At 41.6% G+C, this 21032-nt stretch overlaps 1 protein-coding gene across 3 annotated transcripts in view; it reads left to right on the top strand.

The window, feature by feature from the left end:
- The window catches only part of arnt2 (aryl-hydrocarbon receptor nuclear translocator 2), a 61488-nt gene that overhangs the window by 28579 nt on the left and 11877 nt on the right, over positions 1-21032 (top strand). For all 3 annotated transcript variants that reach the window (XM_085409478.1, XM_085409487.1, XM_085409496.1), the window contains exons 7-13: positions 1895-1960; positions 2380-2465; positions 7999-8075; positions 12140-12274; positions 14216-14290; positions 18230-18381; positions 20941-21013. In XM_085409478.1, coding sequence (XP_085265604.1) covers positions 1895-1960; positions 2380-2465; positions 7999-8075; positions 12140-12274; positions 14216-14290; positions 18230-18381; positions 20941-21013 — 664 coding nt within the window. The remainder of the gene's footprint in view (positions 1-1894; positions 1961-2379; positions 2466-7998; positions 8076-12139; positions 12275-14215; positions 14291-18229; positions 18382-20940; positions 21014-21032) is intronic.

The raw sequence follows: 21032 nt of genomic DNA, 5'->3' as shown, positions 1-21032 counted from the left end.
ACAGCACTAAAGGAGAACGCAGCATGATCACCAGGCTAACATTTCTGTGGAGCCTTTATTAGATTGAGTCTCGTTTATGTAACGTTCATCTGCAGAACTAACCTATGGAGAGAAATTTGCCTCAGAAGTGCTGCAAATGTGTGTGAGATGATGTAAAGCATGAACTTTACAAACGTGTACAATAATTTGTAGGTAACTTTTAAAGGCTAATGAAGTTGTGCTTCAATCCACACAGAAATATGAAGCAATGTGACGACACGTAAAACTGTTTAACAAACTATTTTCCATCCAAAGCTGAATAAATACACACAAATCTTAGTTTACACTTGTGGATCATATCTTACACATTTGCAACACCTTTGAGGCAGATATCGATTTAGTTATTAAATGGTAGCAGTGTCACCTTCATTATGTCCATTAGGTCGTCTACTGATTGGACGCTGGTGGTTCGATCCCTAACTTGGACAATATACTAACCCCAAGATGCTCTCCGATACATTGGAGTATGAATGTGTGTAGATATTAGAGAACACCTTAGGAAAGCATAGGAAAAAGTGCTTGTATGAATAAGTCTAAAAAGGTGACTGAAGCTGCTATTGGTCGCTTCACTCTTGCTCTCTGCTGTGCCTTCATCGCTCAGATGCAGTCAATCCGCTGCACTATATTAGCTGCACTGTATAAAGCCGCTCCTAAACGATAGGTGTCGCCAATCAGACAATATCGTGCCATACGAAAAAGTTAACGCTGAAAGCCAAGTGGGTCTTTTCACAAAATCAAGTTTGCAACATCTCTTTTTGTGTGTCAGTGTAGCTTCTGTGTAGGATTACTATTAAAGTGGCGGTAAAAACTGGCATGATAGTACGCTTGTGTCTTCAACCCAGCTGCATCGGCCGCGGCACAAAGCACCAAGTTATGAAATTTAAGATGTGCACGACCGGCCGATGCACCACAAAGATTGTCTCGTGACACAGAATGTGATTTGAAAATCATCTTGAGACGCAAGCCATGTGGCGAGCATAAAAACCACTGGACTGAAGGCATATTGTATACCGCAGTGGTCCCCAACCCCCGGGCCTCGGACCGGTACCGGTCCGTGAATATATTGTCGGGCATAAACCGGTCCGTGGCGCAAAAAAAGGTTGGGGACGCTGGTATGCAGGGCTTTGAGGGACAGTAAAAACTCCCTATATAAGAATCAGTCCATTTACCGTGCACTGTTTTGTTTTGTTTTCGTCCTTCTTCTTCTTCTTTATTGTGCTGGTAATGTGATGTGTGAAGGCTGAAGGCAGTACCTTCCTTGGTGTGGTTGCAGGTGTTCCCCAGGGATCAGTTCTGGGCCATCAACAAGTATCAATTTCCATTTTTATGCTGATGACACTGTGATGTATTCTGTTGGTTCCACACCTCAGCTCCAACAATCCTTTGATACTGTTCAGCAAATTAGTTTCCAATGTTTCCAACACTAAATTAAATTCATTGAATTTTCCTTGGTTTGAAGATTGATTTAGTATTGAAATATAAATACTTCAGAATTTTGACTGATGACTCTTGAAAAGACTTTTGTCTTCCAATATGTGATCTTACAACATGCGTTCACAAAATCTGGTGCCAAGGGTTTGCACTCAGTTGGAGAAAAAAGTACTTACGCAGGGAATCGGCTCCACAATGAGCTACGTTTGAAGCAGCCTGTTTCTCTGAGTTTAAACAAATGCTTAATATTTTAAATAGTCAACGATCAGCATACAAATGTTTCAATGGATGAATTATCTGACAGCTCTGTGAGTAGTGAGTACTCTGTAACTGTCTCATTTTGGCATCTGTAGTTCAAGATGTGCACACTTTGTTCTGTTGCAGTTCTGTAACACTGTTGTCTGTGTTGTGTGTTTGTGTGTAGATGTGGCAGTGCTCCTCTGGATCACATCTCCTTAAACCGCCTGGCTAACATGAGAAAGCGATACAGGTATGTTTAAGGCTTTAATGGCAGCCATGGTTGTGATCCAGGCGTAACTCCTGACTTTTCTGGGGTTGAATGGAATATAGACACTAAGCTTTGTAGCTGTTACCAACTAAACCTTTATACAGTAAATATTTTCCTAAAAAGGAGCTTTTATTTTAACAGTCAGAGCCTTCGAGTTCTTCTTGTACTAAAGATTTAAATGCAACAGTGTAATCATATTTCCACCAAAGCAACCTGATACTCCGAGTTGTGGGTACATTTTTAAGGAACTAAAAAGTTATATCAGAAATTCTCTTCTCATTTCATCATTATGTTGTATTCATTTTTAAGTGTAAAACTTGTTTCTTTCAACGGAAAAATGAAACTGCAATGTAGCGCTGTCTGTGTTGCTAACATGTTTTGGTTTTTCCCTCCTTTGTCAGGAATGGCCTCGGGCCCTCAAAAGAAGGAGAGGCTCAGTACTCTGTGGTGCATTGCACTGGCTACATCAAAGCCTGGCCCCCTGCAGGTAAACAAGAGTGCACTCATACATATCACACTTCTACTGAGAGTTCTTGTAAGTGAGATGTGGTGGTGGCCTCTGCTGAGCTCTGGATCAAGACTTCAGTCTAGCTGTATCTCTGTATCTACAGAGTTCAAACAGTTTCTTGGTGTCTTGTGACAAAAGGCTTTTTTTTCCTGTCAAGTTCAAATACAGTCCAAAGGAAACATTACATCTTCTCAAGTCTTTGACAGCTGGAGTGGTGTTGTACTGTGTCTTTTGGCTGATGGGTTTCCCAGCGGACAGTTGGGTGTTTACAATGAGAACAAGCTTGCGTGTCTCAGCCTCCCTTTCTCACTCCCACTGTAAAAGGTTCTTATGCAGTGCTTCTCTACTTTACCTTAGCCCTCAAAGTGCTTTATACAGCATGTTATTCACCCATTCACACTCTGATGAACACATCAGGAGCCACTCAGGGTTCAGTATCTTGCCCAGGAATACTTTGGCATGCAGACTGGAAACAGGGCTGGTACTTCCATCTGTTGGTGAATGAACAAGTGACCTTTTAATTAGCAGATGAGCTGCTCTACCTGGGTGAGTCACAGCCATAATGATACATACTCAGGAAGATGTGCTATACAGCTCAGCTGGACTGGGGGACAAAATGTTAAAATAGATTTTCTTTGATAGAAATGAGCGATGCCCAATATAAAGTCAGTACAAATCATTCTGTCTGTGTTCTGACAGACAACACAAAAGTCCAACGACAGTGAGAGTAGGACTGAGCCAATCCTGTGGTTGGCACAGAGTTAGAGCCACTTCAGATTAAGTTGAAACACATGAAAACATGAGGATCAGCATCATGTCCACAAAGGCTTGGGTATGCTGTATGTGGCTGCAGACACGAGTGAGATGAGCAGTAGCGTTACTTATTATGGAACCCTGCAAACACATACCAAGGCTCAAAAGACATTGTTGATCAGAAGTAGTAACATTTACTTACACCGAAACAGAAACTTTACAGCTTCAGTCAGCTCTTACTACTGATGGTGTTTTACAAACGGAAGCAGTCCCATCCTTCCACTGTTCACTGTTTACCTGTTCAAGACCTTAAAGTTCCAGATATTTTCAACTGCATAATTCTGTATGGCAAAAATTAAGAGCGACGCTGATACCACAACAGGCAACAGCTGTAAAAGACAGTCAAAAAGTAAGGCCAGTAAACCGCAAAGTAAAACCAGTTAGTGAAACCATTAAGCACAGTCAAAAATGTCAGATATACACGGCTGATTAAAGTAAATGACCCTCATTACCAACTCGGTCCATAACCATTTCTGTTAGCACTTGCCCAGTGGCAGGTGGTGGATGAACAAACAGCTGCATCTCATCTACCACACTGAATATGCAGTGAAGCTGCAGATCCATCATCAGATCCATGTTTGAGCCTTATTTATGTATTAATTGCACTGGAGCATACGTGGACCGCAACTGAGGGAATATATGAGTTTTGTTTTATGTTCTCCTCGGTGTAAATGAGAACATTTCTTAACTTTGTTCTGAGGACATAATCTTTTGAGGTTTTTTTCTTTCACTGTGTCACGTTTTTAGTTGGTGTTGGGGCCCATTCGCAATGCTCAGTGCACAGCTCCCTGAATATCGCTTGGTGCTGTACTGCTATTGGGGTCGCAAATCCCGAAAGATCAAATATGCTGTTTGTGCTGCTGTGCTTGACTGTGGAAAAAATACCCCCACAGGTCAAAGGCTTCTCCTGTCGGAAGACAAAAAAGGTAAAACTGTCAGTTTAAAAGTGCCACAGTGTATTTAAGTTGGTTCCACTCAACAGGATGTTATTAAGGGAGACAGCATCATGCGCTGGAGTTGAGCACTACTTGTACTTGGCCTGGTTTACGCAGGTAATAAACTCCAAAGATTGGAAAATACCAGCACTGTTGTTCACCAGTGGGTGGTGGGGCTGGTTCAGCATGCCCTGCCTCAGAGATCTTCCCCATAAAGGCAATCATATGTTCTTTCATGTCTTTCATCAAAAGACACTTGACCGCTTTGGTTCGATTGTTGAGGAGATTGCACCTTGGTTGGTTGCCCACAACCAGCCAATGATGTCACGCGCTGTACTGGCACAAGATGGCACTAGACATGTTTTAAAAACTCTACTTTTAAGCACTTCTTTCTTAAATCCAAAACACACAGTGTTACTTCTGTGTCAGCTTTTGAGAGCAGGGCCCCATAGTGTGAATTGTCTTTATAACATGAAGTGCTTCATGTCGAAACCTTCATTCTAACAGACAGCAAAGGGCAAGTCATCTGGTTTCAAATGAAATCAGACTGTGTCAAAGTGTGAATTTGAAAACTGTCTTTGGTGTCCTGACTGTAAACGCGTAAACACTGCTGTTATAAGTTGATGGTCTTCACTAATTTCAAGCCTTATTGAATACATCATGAAGTTAATTTTGTACATTATGTTTTCGGATGGATCTTTGTCTGAAGTGCCCACCATGTAACCCCGGCTCTCTGAAAACTGCCAAAGATGAAGGAGGAGTGTTAACCATCTCTTTGAAGATTGCTAACTGCAGCTGGGCAAGTGATGTTGTTAACCTGTCTTTAAACTCAGTGTTCCCCTGAGAGGATCCAGTGATAGTCGTAGCTAATATTGCTAAGCTTTAATAGCAGCGGGGAAACAAAAACAGAAGGGCCTTCTCCTCAACATGACACACACACACACAAAATGTAAAAATATAAAGTCTGAAAACAGAAAACCTTTGAGGTGCACGTCTTTCAGATGACTGGTCTTTACATGTACATGGCATTTACGGACCTACCGTGGAGGAGCTACCACTGGTGATGCCAGAAGGTTTGGGTCCGATGCCGAGTGAGGATTAAAAGAGAACCACTGCTCATTCCTTGCAACTAGTTTCAAAATACCAAGACGGCAAAAGTGAAAGTGTTCACCTGAAGGCTGACATGGCTGTGTCCATCTTTTATATAAACGGTTGGGTAAAGTGTTGGCAAACATTTTTCAAACTGAAGATGAACCACTTTCTTTGGACCCCCAGTTTTAAGCAAATGCCTCTTACAGATAAAATAACTGTCGCCCAGCTATTTTATCTAGGAGCTGCCTTTTTTACCATTTATTTGAACTTTTGTAAGCCAGCGGTAATTTTTAAGAGGCAAAGGAAGATTGACAAAGACACAAAAGTTTATATAGGAGTTTAAAAAAATCAATCCAGCTAAAAACAAATCTGCTTCTCCCAAATGTTGGTCGAACTCCGTGTATGATTTATATGAAATTTGTTCATAAATCAGATTTCTTACAGCTGTGTTACCGTATGTTATCATGAGGGGAAAAGCCCGTATTTACAATGTAACACGCACGTGCGTGGTATGCTGCCATGGTCTCAGACCAGGTGTCTAAATTGATGACGTGACAAAGTAGAGCGATGAGACTGAGCAACACCAAATAAAAACAACAAAATTCCTCCCGGGGTTCTCAGGCCACACTGGAATAATTCCACATGTGTTTTGCAATCAGGGACATATGGTCTCTCTTCCTTGAGCTAAAAATACTCCTTTGGAATGTTCTGTACACAATACATCAGGTATCAAGCAACATACAGACGCTTGTAAACTTCAGATGGATAACAGAGACACGCTATGAAAAATCCAGACACGCACAGTTCCACTTTAATGAGCGTGCATTTGGTGTTGGCTGAACATTGAGAAATGTAGCCACAGATGACGATGAAGTCATCGTCTTATTTGGAACTTGGATTTTTGTCTGTCTGTGCATTTGTATTTCCTGCTGTCGTTTAGTCAAAGGTATTTTAGCTTCATCCCACAGTACAAAGTTCATTCATCAGTGACTTCTGGCAAAAATGAAAGAGGAATTGATTTAACTTCTTTATTTTTGCCTTTTTGTGGTCTAACTTCTGTTTTTAACTGGAATTATGACGTGACATGAAAGGCTTCACTTGAACAGATTTCACTCAAAACATCTCAGCCCATCCAAACGTGGCGTTTGCAGAAATGGAAAACAATGTTTTAAAGGTCATTTTATGATTGGTTAGTTATGATTGGGGTCAAAGCATCGGAGAATATTTAAAATGTGCTGACACAGCAAAATAGTAGTGAACAATGGTAGCGCTGGCTGATCCAGGATATTATAGCGAATGCCCATAACTGGCTATCACAAAGTGCATGCGTTAGAAAAGCTGAAAGGGCTTCCTTGATCCAGTCTGGGCATTTTGGGGTTCATGGTTAATGATGGACTGGATGTCAGCCAGTAGATTACTTCTCACTGCTTGAATTTTGTCTGACGTAGCTCCTCTGCTCTTTGTATGAGGATTAAAAACCAAAGGTTTTAGTGGATGAAACACAGTTAGCCAACCTGACAAACTATGGCTTTCCTGTCAGCTAATCTGTAATCCAGGAAACAGAGGAATACAGTCCCGTGTCTGTGTGCTTGTTTTTGAGCATATTTAGTTGGATGGTATTAAAAGCACTAAAATCAAAGAACATAACTCTCACATCAGCTCCAAATGCCCCCAGATGAGGAAGGATTTCATGATGTGCCGTGTAAGGGCCACTGATCTGTAGTCGTTCAGTTCAAGTGGACACTGGTACTGGCAGAATACAGGATGCTTCCACAGTGTCGACTCAGATTGAAGATCCTGTTGAGAAGTAGACACAGTTAGGGGGGGAAGCACAGTCCTCAAGCAGCTTTGAACACACCCTCTGGGCCATCAGCCTTCCCAGAGCTTAGGCTTCCTAGCTCCAGTCTCACCCATGCCTCTGTGACGTAAAAGAGGCACAGGTGTGAGAGGGGAAGTACCTGATCCATATTAGAAATGCAAGGAGGAGGAGAAGCAGTGGGACTGGGTGTGACCATATAGTCAAATCCGTTGAAGAACTGGTTGAGTCCATCAGCTCCTTAAATGGCTCTTTTCTTTTTGTTGAAGCCAGAGATGGCACAGATTCCCCATCCATCTCTAAACGTTACCCTTTTCTGGTTGAAAATTGCCTTCATGTCACTAGTTTGTTATTGTGGAAACAGCATACAGTCTTTGTGGGTATGATTGTCTACAGAGGTTCATGTCAATCTATCTGTTTCCACTAGCACGCTCAGAGCAGGCGCCCTCAGAGCTTCAGCAGCATCAGGTGTCCATTTCCTGACTGGGAGTTTAGTTGCAGACAATCTTTGGCATTACCATACAATATAAGGGTGAAACCAGTTAGATCCACATTGAAGTCGGGCGATGATTCAACCATGTTTCAGTAAAACATATGAGACTGCACTCACAGTATACTAAGTCTCAACCAATATCTGCAGCACATCACTTTAAGTTGGCAGAGAGTTGACATTTCCCATGATGACTGTTGGCAGAAAGGGCTTAATGTCACCACTTCTAAGCCTTCAGAGCTAATCTGTTTCACTGAAAAATCTCTTCTCCTGAGTAAACACTTCCCACAGAAGGATCTGTCTGTGCTCGACAAAAAACACACTTTATGTTTCACACCTTGCTCTTTTCCTTTCTCTTGTGCTCAGGTATGACTATACCAGAAGAAGACACAGAGGCGGGTCAGACTGGAAAGTACTGCCTCGTGGCTATTGGAAGACTGCAGGTGTGTGGTGACACAAACAATTTAAACACTTTGATAAAATGGAAGGAATGGCTGTGTTTGTGTGTTTTTATGTATTCCATGTGGACAGAACATCTCTGTCTTTGAATACCAGTGTTTTCAGGTCCACAGGTGTATAAAATCAAGCAGCTAGCCGTAGAGTCTGCCGTTAGAAATTTTTGAAAGAATAGTTTGTTCTGAAAAGCTCACTTAATTTGAGCGAGTTATTGTAAGATGAATAGGACTCTTCCCTCCTTGATTATTCTGCAACTGTAAGTGATATTGTTGTAACGTGTTCAGAAAGTGGCAGACTATGTAAATGTGTAGCATGCATAAAATTCTCCAATGATCTGTTGAATGAATAACTGCAAGATGTGTGCCGAGAGCTTTATCACAGGTGTGTGTTAGCACAGGGCTGTTCGATATAACCATATATATGGATGACGATATAAAAACGTCTATGTTGCATTTTACGCTATCGTTTGTTTCGTGGTGTCGCAAAATAAACTGTTTACGGTAATATTTCTTCATGGTTCTGATGTCACTGTAGTGTTTATATTCATTTCTTAAAGTTCTCTCTTTCTCTTATATTTAATATAACCACACTACGGACGGACAAGCACCTGTTTTTATGCGTTGTCGTTAGCAACAACAACAGTAAAACCATCGCGTGTCCGCTTGTTTATGTTCCACATAAACCTTTCACAATAAAGCGCAAGATCCTGTTGAGACTTTTCAAAATAAACTGAATCACATGAAAGAGCAGATTATTTACGGATGAGAAGTAAAAAAGAGCCGCCAGGTGCTAAAAAATAAAGCTTAGACGCAAACGTTAGAACAGGTTTTCCCCCGCAGCACGCCGTGTAATAAATACTCACAAAGAAAACGGCGCCGTTACAACTTCTGTCTAAAAATGTATCGTTTCATGCATCGGTTAAAACACTCGACTCCAGCTACACGACGCACAGCTGGAAACACTTCACGCAAGTCGAGCTGCCCGAGATTCACAGAATTTACAGCAAATGTTACATTTTTGTGATTTACATCGTTATTGGACGATAGATGTCTTATATCGGGAGATGAGATTTTGGTCATATCGCACAGCCCTATGTTAGCATAGCTTTAGTATTTGTAACTTAGCAGTGGGAAGAGTGATCCAATGTAAAGTGAACTGGGATAGATGTACTCCTGCAGATGAGTTGATGGACTTCAGGTGTACATGTCTTACATTTACTCAGGCACAAAAACAAGAAGCAAACAGAGAGGAGAGCAGTGAGCGAGAGGAGGTATTTCCAGCGCCATGACATATATAATTGTCTTTCGTATTCAACGAGGCAAACAATGTTGATTAGACAAATAACTTAAAATGAATGTACAGTGAAATACATTCGTTTTTTTAGGGGTTATTTTAAATTCTCATTGAATTGCCCTAGCATCCTCATTTATGGGAGATGTTTACATTGTATTTAATATTATATTGTATTGTATTGTCGAGGCGTTCCCAGGCACGCGATAGCTATATTCTCTCCACTGAGTCCCGGGTCTACTCCAGGATCTCCTCCCGATAGGACCTCCCTGGTCTGAACACCTTACCCAGGAGGCACCTGCCTTAACTGGCTCCTTTCAATGTGGAGGAGCAACGACTCCTGAATGATTGAACTCCTCACCCTATCGCTAAGGGAGAGCCATTTCTTATCTGCAATCTTTCCCGACACTGGGCATCAATTAAATGTAAAACAATTAGATTAAACATATAGTAGATTTGGTACCGACTAGTGACAGTAGTAACAATTAGTTAAGCACATCCCTAGTATCAAACAACAGCTATGAAGAGAGACAGAATATCAGTCAGAATAAACACATTACATAGAATTTATAAATTGATTTGCATCTCACTGTGTGAAGTATTTGATCCCCAAACGAAGCATGACGAAGTACTTGGTGGAGAAACCTTTGTTGGCAAGCCCAGCAGTAAGATGTTTGCACTTGAGCTCTGACCAGTGTGACACTTTATTTAAGGTTGCTTGGATCCCAGTACTCATCATGGAGCAGCTTTCCAGCCACTCACTGCAATCTTGTTTCATTCGCTCTCGCTGTCTGCTTCTGCTCCTCAAGTTCACCTCCCTTCCAGGTTCTGCCGTCCTCCTAAAATACGGGAGGCATGATTGGCTCATGATGACTGGCTGCCAAACAGCCTTCCCTGACACCACACCCTGAACCCAACCAGCTGAGCCACAAACCGCACCACGCCACACATTTTAGGATTGATTTGGACTCCTCTTAACAGGAACTCTTGAAGTCACTTAGATTTCTTGGCTGCCAAACGGAAGCTCAAAACTTCAGCGCCACAGATTTTCTATAGTGAGGTCTGGAAACTGGGTAGCCCACTGCTTGACATTGTGGTTCTTCTTTAGCCATTCCTATGTTGCATTGGCAGTATGTTTTGGGTCATTATCATGCTGGAAGACCACACACGACTCATCTTCAGTGTTCTGGCTGAGGGAAGGAGTTTCTTGTCCAGCGTTTTAGGGTACATGTCCCCGTTCATTGGCCCCTTAATGCAATGAAGACGTCTAGCAGAAAAACGACCCCAAAGCATCATGTTTCCCACCTCCGAGTTTGGCTGTGGGGATGGTGTTCTTTGAATCATACTCAGCATTTCTTGTCCTCCAAACATGGCAGGTCGAGTTAGAGCTAGATTTTTCTTTCATCTGACCACAGCCCTTTCTCCGAAGCCTTCTCTGATTCATGTAGATGTTCACTGGCAAACTCAAGACAGGCCTGTTCATGTGCCTTCTTGAGGCTGGGGAATTTGCAGACACCGCAACATTGTGATTCAATCCAATTTTATTTGCATAGCACGAAATCACAACAGTTGCCTCAAGACATTTTATGTTTTCAGACCTTACCATGACACATAGAAAACCCCAACATTCAAATGACCTCCTATGAACAACACTTGGTAATGTTGGGAAGGAAAACAAGAAGAAGCCTCTGGCAGAAGCAGACTCAGGGAGGGGCAGCCATCTGTCACAGCTTGTTTGTCAGTGCATCATGGAAGACACCAGCAACATGGGGATTCAGGGTCACCTGATCCAACCCTAGCTGTAGGCTTTATCAAAAGGGAAAGTTTAAATTCTAATCTTAAAAGTAGAGGGTGTCTGCCTCCAGTCTAAACTGGACACTGGTTCCACAGCGGCCTGAAAGTTGAAGGCTCTGTCAACAGTGTTCTTAATGAATGTGGTCCCACCTGCCTTTATAATCATCCTCACCTCATGCGCCATGATTTTGATGGAGCTCTAGACTGAAGGCGATTGATGTTGGGTTTTTTTCCATTTATGAACAAGTTGCCACCTTCTCACCCATTCAAACAAGCACTTTCTATCTGCTTTTTCCTATCGAGCATTCATACGGAGAGCAACTTTGGGTTAATATTTTGCCCGAGGATATTTGGCATGCAGACTGGAGCAGCCAGGGATTTTCCCCTAAACCACCCCCAAGTTTACAGCACCTGAAATTCCCAGACGGCTTCTATCCAAATGCTAACCAGGCCCAACCCTGCTTAGCCTCCGAGATCAGACAAGCTCAGGCTTGCTCACAGTGCTATGCAGGTCTACAGTATTGTCCCCAACGTCCTTTGACGGCTCTTTGGTCTTGCCCATGGTGGTGCAGAGGAAAAGAAATCTGTGATCAAGTTTGATGTATATACATAATATTTTGATATCAGGAGTATCTGTAATTGATTTATTGTTGTGCAATGTTGATTTATTGTAATCTTTGGGGGCCAGAATCCTGGCTGTTATATTGGATCAAATACTTATTTCATGTAAATCAATTTGCAACTTTTACGCAGTGTGTTTTTTCAAAATTGTGGTTGATATTGAATCATACATATTTTGTTCTGTGTTTTCACTGAAGCACTACAAATTGCTTACAGTTTTTCTCTTTACCACTTTTGGCAGTCAGATCACCAAATAGAAGGTTGTAATAACCCCCCATTAACCTTCCTGAATCTCTTCTTCATACACCTAAATGGCGTTAAATGTGTGTGTGTGGGGCTTCCTCAGGTGACCAGCTCTCCAGTCTCAATGGATATGAATGGCCTGTCAGTTCCCACAGAGTTCCTGTCACGTCACAACTCTGATGGTGTCATCACTTTTGTGGATCCACGCTGCATCAGTGTCATTGGTTATCAGCCTCAGGTCAGACTTTGTACTATGAATGTCATGAAAAAAGACGACAGTTATCATGTTGTTAATGTGTTTTATGCAGTGCAAAATAATGCAAAATAATGCATAGTAAGTATGGAACGCCAGGACTGCCATAATGAATTAAATACACCATTAAATAATTAATTAAAATTGGAAATAATTAATTACATAAATATTTCTGACACATGTAATTAATTAATTCTTGACACATTTAAATAATTATTTAATGATTTATTTATTTAATTCATTTTGGCACTTTTGTCCCCTTCATCTCGCTCCTTGAAATAATTTTATCTGTCAGCCTCACACATCAAACTAAGTGGGCGGGGTTAACACTGCCCATGCAGCTCAGACAACAATTTTACACGTATGATCTTAAAACAGGACACAGCCACTATACGTGCTGGCGTCATATCAAATGTGAAGGCAGACTGAGTCTATGTTTGACGTTTGTTTATATCTAATCTTCCTTTTCAAACATTTAAACAGCAGCGAGTCTGCAGCTGAGGGAACACAAACTCAAACTGTCGGAACAGGTTTGCTCGTTTCTTGCGTGGATTCATTTGGTGATTTATTAAATGTGTAACTGTTATTCTAATCTGCTGCTGAGTCTCTTGCGCTGATTAAAATGCAGATAACACAGATCACACCTGTTCAACCAATCACTTTCATTCCACTTTGATCTGGACAAACTGACGGTTCATCTCTGTTACAGTGTTGCTATATGTTTGTGTTCTTTATGCTGTAGATTTTCACGTCTCTGGAATAGTTGGCAGTAATACGGATGATTTTCTGTAAAATCATACTGATATGAGCCGTGACATATTCGTAGATGACCGTTAGATAGTCAGCTGGGAAACTCTGTTAACTCATGGAGCTGAGGATATCGTGGATATGCTGACCTCGCTCCGTGGTGTACAGGGCCGTTTACCCTCATGATTAATATTCGCAATAAAAATATTAGCCGAACATCATGAAGTCTGTATGTGTTTCATAGTGTCGAACAACCTTTGTACAGTTAAAGCCAGCAGTTACTACATGACGGAAACACCAACGTTATCTCTTTTATGCGTTTATACACAGGTCACGCTGATTACTGAACAAAAACCCAAAGATCAGATGTTAATCGAATTTATTTGCTCTCTCTCCTCCTTAAACATGTTTTTAATGTTAGTTATAATTCAGAATTATACTGAAACACGTAGGACACATAAGAACATCAGGAAATAAAACACCGATAAATATAACCTCAGTAAAAGAAGTCAGCGGGGGTTACTACAGCTGTGTACCGGGGCCTGCACTTTGTCGGTGGGATTGCTTGCGAGGCGAGCGGGTCTATCCCACGCTTTGCCGTGAGACTGGGCAGACATCTCCGAAATCATCGAAACACTTTTGCAAAGAGGCTGTATCTAAGCGTATGCAGCTGTCTTTGTTTGCCTTGTGGATGGACTGGAAGACGTACCCTGTTTCTCACCTAGTGACATCAGGGATATTCTCCAGCCCTGCCATGTCACCGAAGAAGATAAGGGGTTAAGAAAATAAATGGATGGATGATTGATGAGTGACCCAGCACAACACTCGAGAATAGTTTTACAAAAGTGCAAACAGGAAGAAGGAGAACACAGAGAATTTACGTTCATTTCACAACTACTTGCTAGCCCATATAGACTTTTATTGACTGACTTAAGAAATACAATTGAGTCATCTGTTTGTTATATTAGGATACAAAAACACATCCTGTTTGTTGAAGGTCATCTCACTCTAATATAACTGTTATATTGTTGTTGATATTTTTTCTTTTTAGTCACTTTATTCAAATATAATTACATCTATAATATCTGCCAGGAAAATAAATGCATACACCCCAAATTAATGTGGTATAATTGAAGCAAGAATAAGCTCCTAACAACTGACTGTTTTCTTGTCCTTCAGGACCTGCTGGGGAAAGATATTCTGGAGTTCTGCCACCCCGAAGACCAGAGCCACCTGAGAGAAAGTTTTCAACAGGTAAGACTGCACTGTAGCTTTTCGTCTTTCTGTACTCATTCACCATCAGCAGAAGAAGCTTTTACATCAGATTACCTGGGCTGGCAGGGAGGATATAAACACAGCTGAATACATTCATAGAGAAAATTTGGATGTTACTTTGAAGCAGTCATTAGAGGCTCATCCATCCATTGATCACATTCATGAAGCTCTTTCCTGTCAGCATCAGTCATCCAACATGTTTTATTCCTAGACGAACAGGTAGTTTTTCATCTGCTGTGGATTTTTCCATGTGTTCCTGTTTCCTTTGAGCTTAGCTCAAACAATGAAACACAGCAGTTGTGGTGTTTAGTTACTGATCACTATCACAAGTACAATAGCAAACACTTGATCAGGAAAGGTCAGGCTTGATCAGTCTAAGATAAGTAATGGGGAGAAGAGAAATCCAGTAACACACACATACAAAGTACATCAACAACTCTTTCACAGACACAGTGTTCCATAAGCTGTCTCTCAGCAGGCATCTCTATGGTTGAATGATTGGGTTTACTGATTGTGTATTGTGCTTAAGTCGACCACTTTTTCATTTCTCTCAGTCACAAGTAAAACTGATTGTGATCATGTAGGGGCTTAACTTTAATTTTCTGAAAGGTTACATACTCTGGTCGAATATCATAACTTGACTTGGTGATTAAAACCTTTGCCTCTAACAGAGTTCTGGGCCTAACCCATTGGTGCATAGTTCACATAAATTCGGAAAACATCAAAGTGTAAGTTTTCCAACTACCGCTCTCTACTATGGGGCACATTTGTGGATGGATGCAGAGGAAACATTCCACATGCGTGGACACATGGATTTGGATACTAAGAAAAGCCACTAACGATACCTCCAACAGGGTTAAGATCCCAAACTTCCAAACTATGATTGCATTATGAGTTTGTACTACTTGTACAAAATCTTTTCTGATAAACTTAATTGCCCCTCTAAGAATTGCGTGTACCAGGGATCCCCGCGGCTATGTTGTTGGGGGGGCTTTCTCCCATGGCAAATTAGTCCTTGCTGAGGGACAAGACAAAGAGCGATTCAGAAGACCGCTATGAGTGAAAAATCAAGGGAACAATTCTGCTACCCTGCCCTAGAGCCAGGCCTTAGCTGGAGGCGCTGTAGGAGTCTGTGCAGTGTATGCCAGGTGATTGGCAATGGCGGGGACCCTGGCGGACTGATCCCCAGCTACCGAGACAAGTGATTAGGACATAAATTGTCACCTCTGTGGTGGGAAAGAACCTGAGCTAGTTGGTTGAGAGGTTGAGAAGTACTGGCTAGATAAGGTCTGGCTCACCTTAACACACCTGGACTCTGGAACCCGGTTCTGGATAGTGTCTCCTGGAGAGAGGCTCTAATCTGTCCAAGTCTGGAGTTGCCCTTGGTGAGAGGCAGCGGGCTGGGGTGGGTATCTCGGTATCTGCTCGGCTTCCTGCCTGTATGTTTGCATTTATTCTGGTGGACAATAAAGTTTCTTACCTGCACCTTCAGGTTGGGGAACGGCCCTGACTTTCTGCCTGTGTTTATGTGCTGAATGACAGTTCAGAGTACCCGGCCTTCTTGTAGTCCCGGAGTGGGGTGCTTGAGGGTGCCCCACCCGGGGACTGTGCCATCCTATTGGGAGACTTCACAACTCAACTGAGGATTTTGTCAGGCAGTGGACCTCCTTAATCCCACTGACACGTCTTCCATAGAGGAAGCAGAATCTGGGGACTAGGGGGATGACTTGTCCATCGCTGGGGGTGAGGTCACTGAGACAGTAAAGCAACTCCTTGGTGGCAGGGCCCATGGAGTGGATGAGATTCACCCTGAGTTCTTGAAGGCACTGCATGTTGTAAGGCTGTCTTGGTTGACACGCCTTTGCAATGTTCTGTGGAGATCTGGGGCGGTACCTTTGGATTGGCAGAACAGGGCGATGGTTCCCATCTTTAATAACAGGGACCAGAGGGTGTGCTCCAACTAGAGGGGGGCCACACTCCTCAGCCTCTCTGGGAAAGTCTATGCATGGGTGCTGGAAAGTAGAGTCTGTCCGTTCAGACCTCAGATACAGGAGGGACAATGTGCTTTTTGTCCAAACCGCGTAACACTGGAACAGCTCCTCAGCCTCTCAAAGATACTTGAGGTTGTATGGGAGTTTGCCCAACCAGTCTGCATGTCGTGAACTTGGAGAAGACATTTTACAGTGTCCCTTAAAGTATTCTGTGGGAGGTGCTTCGGGAGTACGTTAGGCCTGTTGCTATGGGCCATATATCAACCGCTATACAATCTCTGCAAGAGCTTGGTCAGCATTCCCAGCAATAAGTCGGACTCGTTCCCACTGGGTGTTGGACTCCGCCAAGCTGCCATTTGTCACCGATTCTGTTCATAATTTTAATGGACAGAATTTCTAGGCATAGCCAAGTGGCAGAAGGCTTCCACTTGGTTGGTCTCAGAATCTCACCTCTGTTTTTTGCAGTTGATATGGTTCTGTTGGTTTCATCAGGTGCTGGCCTTCAGCTCACACTGGAATGGTCCAGCCAAACAGCAAAAATGAGACCCAGGACATGTTGGAGACACTATATCTCTTGGCTGGCTTGTTAATCCCTTGGTGTTCCCACAGACAAGCTAGAAGAGATGGCTAAGGAGAGGGAGGTCCGGCCTTCTCTGCTTAGGCCCCCACAAACCAGCCCCCGAATAAGCAGAACAAAATGGATAAATTGGACTGTTCCCTCCCTTCTCACACAGGCAGTGTTGTTATCTCAGTCACCAGTCGGACACTGCATTTGGGCAGGTGTTTTTGTGGTCAAATTATCTAAAAGTTATCAGACAGAATTATCAAGTTGACTTTGATGTATGAAACCACGCAAACATAAAAGGGTAATTCACAAGTATATGTACTTATGATGTACGTATTTCAATAAATGATCAAAATATGGGGTAGAAGCGCCTTTTGCTCAAAGTTATTGGGTGAGGACTCTGAGATCAATAATGATCACTTCCAAAGATCAAAGAAAATCTTTCCATATTCTCTACCACAGAATGAGAAAGACGTCACTCCACTTTATTTCTGTGTTTACATACCAAAGTTTAAAAATCAGCTTTGTGACAAATGGATACCAGATCATGCAGATTAAATAACGTAATGAAGTAAAGTTTAATTCTCTAAGTGCCCAATAAAATAGGCAGGAGGGATATCTGGTAACTTCTTTATTTGATTTTGAGTGTGTGGTTTATTGATCGATCTCATTGATAAAGCCATGTGGTACATTTATTTTTGGTTATGTAATTTATTTCACTTTGTGATGTGGGGCATTTGTTTTGATAGCAACAACATATCACTGAGTTTTTCACGGCTGGATTTTACAAGATGAAAATGTTTTCGTCTCCTCTTTCCTCCCCATGTCTGTTGGGGGTGGAAACAAATCCTGTGCTACTCTGGCCTTCCTCCATCCCAAAGTCAACTTGGATGCATTTCACATTGAGAAGAATTGGAGAGCTTTCATTATTCAGACTATAGGCCGAGTGATTTCCTCAGAGAAAGAAAACTCGGGTCATACTGAAAGCACTATTATGACAGCTCAACTCAAAACCTTATTATTAAATGACATTTTAAAACGGCTGCAAATGATATATTTTAACATTCTCCTGCCAGATCAAACTGATTTCCTTGACAACTTGAAGCACTTAAATGGAATAAATAGGTTCCCCCTTTTGTTCTTGGCCTGGTGAATACTGGCATGCTAAAATGGTATAATTACATGCTTGATAAATGAATGTTTCACACTCCCTCAACTGCAAACTTAAAGTGAATTGTTCTAAGATGAAACACAAAAAAAGCTGTTGTCATATTATTTTGATTTTCTGACACACTTGTCACCAACTTGCCTGATAAAACACGGTCAGTGCTGTATTAAACTGTGATTGTCTTGCTTCTGTAGGTGGTGAAATTGAAGGGTCAGGTCCTGTCAGTGATGTATCGTTTCCGGATGAAAAACAGAGAGTGGATGCTGATCCGAACCAGCAGTTTCACCTTTCAGAACCCATACTCTGACGAGATCGAGTACATCATCTGCACCAACACTAATGTGAAGTATGTTCTTTCTGTGTTCCACTATTTATCTAATAATTCAAATGTATTAAGACCATCAATCTAAATGGCTACAGTGGGGTGGGGGTAAAAGGAGAACTATAAAGAGTTTGAAGTTCCAGCAACACTGGTAGTGAAAGAAGAGCTTTATTACTTGACCCGTGTGTTTCGGCCTGTGGCCTTCATTCATCAATTGTGACAAGATGCCTAGCACCATTGTGGAGCCCCCCATGTTTATGACCCACTGCAGGGGTCATTTTAACTCCCTGATATTTTAAAAATGTATTTAACTCTGTTAAATTAAAACCCCATCCTCTCATATTTAATGACTCACTCATGAATTAGTGAATTCTGGAGTGGATGGAAAAAAATTATTGTTTACACATATTTTGTGTCAAAATATGTGTAAAAGGAGCCAAAAGTAGCTGGATGTGATTGCTGAATAAATATATGTAGTTAGATAAAACATGAATAATTACTGCAGGGCCTAATAGGTCACGGGTTGAGACCGATCAGAGTGAGTCAGAACGGGGGAGTGTGTGAGGAACGTGTGGAGAACTGGGCAGGTTGCTGGCTGTATAATAGCAATGTCAAACTAGATTAAACAAATGAACTTTTTCAAGGAATGAGAATGACTAATGTAACCTTGAGGGTTTTTAAAGTTGCTAATAAAATTTGATCTCATCTTGTTGCAAGATGGGATCAAAATGACCCCTCCTGATGGCTCTAGTGTCAAGAATGGCTTCTTGACAGTCACCTTTCCATTGACACAATTTATGATTCAGTGAACAGTAGATGGATCAGCTGAAAGGCCAGATGTGTCTCTAAGGTCCTGTTGCTGAATTTCATTTTCCTGTTCCTTAAGGACCTGAAATTCACATACCTGCCACTTTTTCTGTTGTCCTCCATAGGCACAGGTTACTCAGATTTTACTGCATAGCGAGCTGACACGTGACACGTTTTGACTAATAGCTCTTTGGGAATCACCTTCTTGATGTTCAACTAAGGAAATGGGAAGAAATGATGTGTTTTTGGAACAGGCTAAATGTTACAAAGCCTAAAGTTCGAATTTAAAAGTGGTTCTTTGATAAGTTGTCATTCATTCCTTAAATTGAATTAACAAAAGGGGAAATAAATGTGAACATGAGTGAAAAAAGCTGCCATTGCCCGAAGAAAAATACAGAAAGAAATTCAGACAGCCTGGAGAACATCACTATAAACATTACAAGAAAGTCCGGCTCCTTCAAAACATTAAGGGTCACTTCACTGTAACAAGCAGAGTCTGTTTTTTGCCCTGCTATGTGTGGTTGTACAGAATATCTGCTGTACTGGTCCTTTGTTAAGATTAGTAAATAGTGGACTCGTTAGGTTAATATTAGCTAGTTTCTTCACTGCTGACTCTGCATCAGCGCAGGAATGTGGAGGAATGGAGTTAACAGTGTCGTCAGACACTCCCCTCACTTCTCTTTTTAAAGATAAAAGCGGCACCAATGGGTCGGTGTTGTTCATCTAATTTATTTGCACTGGTCTGATTTCAGCTCAGGCTGGGTCAGTGAGTGCAGGGTGCTGCCAGTTATATTCAGACTAGCTTAATCAGATCAATCAAGGTCATGACATGTTGTCTTATCATATATGTAATAAATGCTCAACCAGCCAATGTTGCACCAAACCAACGTCCTTCAGCTGACGAGACTGGTGTTAGTTACAGAGTGACAGAACGAGGGATTTTTAACGTTGTGTTTCTAAACATGCTAATTTTCTTTTGAAAACAAATAATTTCTATTTGCACATATTAACAATTATTTCATTACAAAAACAGTTTTTGACAAATCGAGTGAAAAGAAATGATTATTACTCATCTTGTCAGCTCGTATTTCCTCTTCCTGCTGTGGAGATGCTCCAGTGTACCTCCTGCATTTATTAAGGCTTTCTACAACTGAAGTGAGATCAAATAATGCTGCAGTGCATCGAGCTGAGGATGGAACTAATGCAAACTGAATAATGATAAAATCTCTACAGAGCACTTTGTATAATCCTATTTCTTTACACACGCCAATCAAAGTCTGATTTTTGGGATGGATTATTCTCTGTTTTCCTTTCATAAAGCAGAGAATAATGGATGCATCGATCTATTATTATTTAACAAATTCTCTCATGAAGAAATTGCCATGTGTCGCTCAGTCACAATGTTCTTTAGCAAAATGTACTCATGAGTAAATCGCCCTGCTGTGTGTTGACGCACTCATTGCTTGACTGGACATTTTGCTGGCAGCCTTTGGACTCGCTGTACGTTGTAGGTCTTCTTCAACAGAGCAAGATGCTGAGTTGAGGGTTCTCGAGTGTTCAGGAGAAATATGTTTGCATGTTTGTCAACAACCTGGAATCAGAAGAACTGAAAAATACTGATATGAAGTCTTTGGCTGTGCCTGTACTTTATACTCTATATGAATATTTCTATTTTTCTTTCAATACTTATTGTATTAAACTTAGAATTGATGTAATTGATCATTACATCATGTGGTAAGTACAACATGTCTGAAGTGTTTGTGTGGTGCTTTGCAGGCAGCTACAACAGCAGCAGGCAGAGCTCGAGGTTCAACAGAGAGATGGGCTGACTGCCTACGACCTTTCCCAGGTAACCCTCTTCTTTGGAG

Source organism: Rhamphochromis longiceps, linkage group LG1, assembly GCF_057381845.1.
Source record: "Rhamphochromis longiceps isolate RC_006_pf linkage group LG1, R_longiceps_female_GT1.1, whole genome shotgun sequence".
NCBI classification, from domain to species: Eukaryota; Metazoa; Chordata; class Actinopteri; order Cichliformes; family Cichlidae; genus Rhamphochromis; species Rhamphochromis longiceps.
The sequence above is the reverse complement of the archived record's forward strand: the minus strand, read 5'-3'. Positions and strand labels throughout refer to the sequence as shown.